The sequence below is a fragment of the Notothenia coriiceps genome, unplaced genomic scaffold (genome assembly GCF_000735185.1).
Source record: "Notothenia coriiceps isolate Sejong01 unplaced genomic scaffold, NC01 NC01_scaffold00023614, whole genome shotgun sequence".
In the NCBI taxonomy this organism is placed as follows: Eukaryota; Metazoa; Chordata; class Actinopteri; order Perciformes; family Nototheniidae; genus Notothenia; species Notothenia coriiceps.
This window is the reverse complement of record NW_011356315.1, coordinates 1-4,849: the sequence shown is the minus strand read 5'-3', so window position 1 is coordinate 4,849 and position 4,849 is coordinate 1. Positions and strand designations below refer to the sequence as shown.

The 4,849-nt window shown below is 37.1% G+C and overlaps 1 protein-coding gene across 1 annotated transcript; it reads left to right on the top strand.

Moving 5' to 3' along the window:
* Positions 1 to 1,315: 1,315 nt before the first annotated feature.
* On the top strand, positions 1,316 to 4,470 carry aptx (aprataxin; the record flags this gene model as incomplete). Its single annotated transcript, XM_010781870.1, has 6 exons — positions 1,316 to 1,414; positions 1,531 to 1,809; positions 1,945 to 2,004; positions 2,099 to 2,325; positions 2,960 to 3,063; positions 3,170 to 4,470. Coding segments are annotated over 6 exons (924 nt in total), but the record flags the coding sequence as incomplete, so codon positions are not given.
* Positions 4,471 to 4,849: the final 379 nt, after the last annotated feature.

The following is a 4,849-nucleotide window of genomic DNA, read 5'->3' as shown; positions in this document are numbered from 1 at the left end:
AATATATTTGCATTTCTTCAGTTACGAAACAAACTTACAAAGCCTAAGATGGAAACCTTTGAAGATTAACTTCGACCTCCGGGGGGGTCTTACTATGGAGGAGTGGATTGAGCAGTGCCTATCTCAAGAAAGCACCTAAACGACGACATGCAGAGCTACGTGAAGAGCAGGTAGACCAACTGGAAAAGTAGCACCATTCAAAAGCTTTCTGATGCGGGTCTTGAAACAAAGCAGAGAAATTATGACCGTTAGTGGCCACAGGCTGAGAAAGCTCTCTCCAGAGCTACTGGAAGCCCAATCTCTGGGACCGGAGAAAGTGGAGCAATATTATCGCCACGCCAAGCAACAGCCTAGAACAACCTCAACCTATACAAGTGACCACGTAAGCCATGCTACTGATGCTGGACAGTTTTTCAGTGGCTGCACAATAAACAGCAACATACACATTAATGTAAATAAACAACCAAATAATGGATCAACGCTCTCTGTCTAATATGTTCGATAGCTGTTAGTGTTGTTGCATAGCAACCACCTCGCACTATGTTTTGTGCAGAAGGCAACGGAGGGACTATTTTATTTTGATCATCATTATTTACGAATAAAAACTATTTAAATTAGAGTGTGTATTTTTCTTTCATATTGCCACACTTGGTAACCGTTTTATAAAACTATAAATTATACAATGCAGTATAACCAGAGGTGGCACAAGTACTAACATTGTGTACTTAAGTAAAAGTAGAAATACCAGAGTGTAGGAGTACTCAGCATTCAAAATGTTACTCAAGTAAAAGTACAAAAGTATTAGCATCACAATATCCTTAAAGTACAAATAGTACAAGTTATCTTTATACAGATTGGTCAATTTTAGTATAATATATGTTATAAGTTTTGATTATAATTATTGATACATTAAAGTGTTTATCAATGCTGGTAAATCGGCAGCTAGTGATAATCACATTGTTTACTGCAGGGTAGCTTGTGAATCTACTCCAGGTCTAACTAAAGTCTGATTTAAGTGATTATTATATTGCACATCATCAATCAAAGTAACTTTATGTAGGGTACTAAATAAATGTAGCGGAGTAAAAGTACATTATTTACCTCTGAATTGTAGTGGAGTAGAAGTACAAAGTAGCATAACATGGAAATACTCAAGTAAAGTACAAGTATCTCAAAATTGTACTTGAGTAAATGTACTTTGTAACTGTACACCTCTGTTTATAACAGTACACATAATACGATCAACAGCTGGTTTCAGGCTATCATATACACAATAACACACAAAACACATATTCCTCTCTAATTTCATATACTGTTCTTTTTTATTCAAACTTTAATCCTTGCATATTGTATCCCTTCCCAACCAGTTGAATTGAAAGCAGAATGCAACAAAGGTTATGTCAAAGTTAAACAGGTAAGACGCATGTCAGCTTGAAACTCATGCAATGATTGTGTGGTATGCTCAGTCTGAATTACTTTTAATCCACCACTCTCTATTTATCACTCAACATCTTCTGTCTTTATTCCAAGCTGGGCTTGAACCCAACATCCATAGACTCTGTGGTGGTGGGTAAGGACAGTGAGGTCAAAATGAAGGCAGGACAGAAGCTTCATATTGTCAACCAGCTCTACCCATACACTGTACAGTTCAAGGAGGATACCACCGGGGGCCACGGGGGAAACAAAAGACCCCGAGAGCTGGCTTCAGAGGAGAAAGAGAGCCACAGAGAGGCTCTGAGTGTGAAAGCAGCCAAACAGACAAAAAAGACCTCTGTGCTAGACAGCCTGGGAGAAAACATAAAAAACACAGTGAGAGAAGAAACTTTTTTGAAATATATATTTTTTAATTACGTCCAAATGTCCAATTATCTTGAATACTTTTTCTTAAGACCTGGTAAGAGTATGTTACACAGAAAAAAAATCATAACGTTACATTTTTTGCAGGAAAGTTTTGCACCTTGGAGCCAAGGTCTGAAGACCTCAATGCAAGACCCAAAGATGCAGGTAGCTTTTATAAAGAAAAAAAATAACAGTTGCTATAATACTTACTGATCTGGATGTTATCAAATGTTATCAAATAACTCTCTTCATTCTCTAGGTGTATAAGGATGATAAAGTAGTAGTCATTAAAGATAAATACCCCAAAGCTCGCTACCACTGGTTGGTCCTCCCCTGGCAGACCATTTCCAGCCTGAAGGCCTTGCGAGAGGAGCACTGCGATCTAGTGAAACACATGCATCAAGTCGCTGAGCAGATGGTTCAACAATGCCCAGATGCTAAATCATTACGCTTCCGCACCGGGTACCATGCCATCCCCAGTATGAGGTAAGTAATAAAGACCCGGCTGGTGTTTCAGGATTTATTTTAAATACTAGTATTTTACCGGCATTATTTCTACAGGATATTATCTGTTAACATCATGGTTTTTCACTTATAGACAGCCACTGATATCTGTTAAAGCTAGTACAGTAACAGAATAGTTTAAGATAGGCTGCCTTTGACTAAACTAAAAGCATTTATCATTTTCCACCTTGTCTTTACCAGTCTAGATTTATTTTCTGTGATTTCTTCCTTTTGAAATAGTTTCTTCCCTTTTTTAAATCGTCTTTTATTGTTTTATTCAACACTTACCCAAGTTAATTCTCTTTGAGTATTTAATTTGCAGTATCAATGCACTGGCCTCACTCTGCTTTACACGGTACGCCCAAAGCAGGTCACATAATGGCAATAAAATGTTATTATCAAAAGTAAGCCTGTTTTGCTCATTTACTTAAGACAGAAATCAGAAGTCATTGTTGGTGGTGTGCACATTTCATTTACCCCAATACCACCAAAAACAAAAAAACGGTAGTACCCATTTTGCAAATTTGACCCCATAGTTAATGAGCAAAATGGTTAATACATATTTGCTGTAAATGTATATGAAATTAACACATTTTGTGTATATTTTCTCTTACAGTCACGTACACCTGCATGTGATCAGCCAAGACTTCGACTCGCCTTCTTTAAAGAACAAGAAACACTGGAACTCATTCACAACTGACTATTTCATGGACTCCCAAGGTGAAAACAAATTACAAATCTTATAAGTTGACGACTTGAATCATAGTGGTAAATTGTTTCTATAACTACAATATCTCTAACTTTTGACACTTTTTGTTATTTACAGATGTCATTCAGATGCTTGGAACAGATGGGAAAGTAACCGTCAAAGAAGGAACCAGCGAGTTATTGAAACTTCCTCTCCGCTGTCACAACTGTCGTAAAGAGCTTCCCACCATACCAGCGCTAAAGGAACACCTGAAGTCTCACCTCCCCAGATAAGAAAGTGACCTCAAAGGGAACACATGCCTCAGTTAATGTTGGGTTCATTTCAAAATGTAGTCAATTGGGCAATTTGTTTTCAGATTCTAAAGTGACTAGAGCACTATGTTGTAGCTGAAGTTGTATTTTCAACTAGAAAGACACATGTAAGACACATATAATCCTTTTCGAAACAAGAGACGGACAAGCCAACAGAACAAATTCAATTTATGTTAGATTTCCTTAGCCAACTCTCTGGTTTGGAGAATGCCAAAATATTGTATATTTTGGTTTAAATATGTTCTATTAAAATATTTTCTAAAAACAAAATACGAGGTTCCAATTTGTATTGAAATGATGGCATGTTTTCTCCTATAGAGCAATAACTGTGTACACACCCTTGTGTAAAGCATGATGTCAGTCTGAAAAGCTTTGGAGATTCTTATTCTGTTGTGAATTTAACAGGCTTTTGAGGAGTATGAAGTATCACTGTCAAATATCTCGTTAAATGAATTATGATATAAGAAGAGATATTAAGAAGGGTTGGAGCATTACCTCACAGGTAATAATACCAGTGTGGACAGTTTTATTCAAGTGAAAGGTGACTTGGAGTTGGATTTTAAATAACACTCCTTCATTAAACGCCCCTCTCCCCCCCCCGCAAACAATACTAAAGAAGAAGCTAAGTTACACTGCTGCAAAAATATTTTTTGATTTTAGGCGACCAACCAGATTTGTTGAACTGGTAACTGTGACAAATATTTGTTTAATTTAATTAAATTAAAATATAGGAAATTGAATATTGGTCTCATCATACGGAATAAGTTCAATATTAGTGAGTGATTATTGTGGCTTTAGAGCAGCATTAATGGTTGACTGTCACCATCTAGTGTCAGTTTGTATGTGAGCAGGACTTTACAAACAGCTCCCGGATTTGAGAGCTCTATTTCTGTTCACAAAAATGTTCAAAAAGAGGTAACCACAAAGCGATATTTAACTGAAAATACTAAGGAAATGTTTACTCAGAATTTTTCTGCAAAAATGTTATAGATGCCATTGCTCCAAATAAGGTAAAGGAAGTGATTGGCAAGAAAATATCTCCATGGAGAAAGGCCATGACCGTGAGAACAGAGAAAAGAGAGTGTCGAAAAGCTGAACGTAGGTGGCGAAAAACAAATCTCCAGGTTCACTTTGAAATCTATAAAGAGAGACTTGGCCTTTATAATTTGGAATTGAAAAACGCACGACAGTCTTTCTTCTCTGACATCATTACCAAAAACAAAAACAACGCACGTGCCTTGTTTGCTACTGTCGACAGACTAATAACCCCCCAGTGTCAGTAGCCTCTGAATTTCTATCCACCAGGGCCTGTGCAATGATTTTGCCTCCTTCTTCACTGACAAAATTCAGAAAATCAGACAAGCAGTCAGTGCCTCTGCATCAGGTACAGCAAATGTGTTTTCCCTATGTCCACCTAATATCAATTCAAACACCATGACACAATTCCATCAGATTAATGATAAAAACCTAGAGGACATTATTCAAC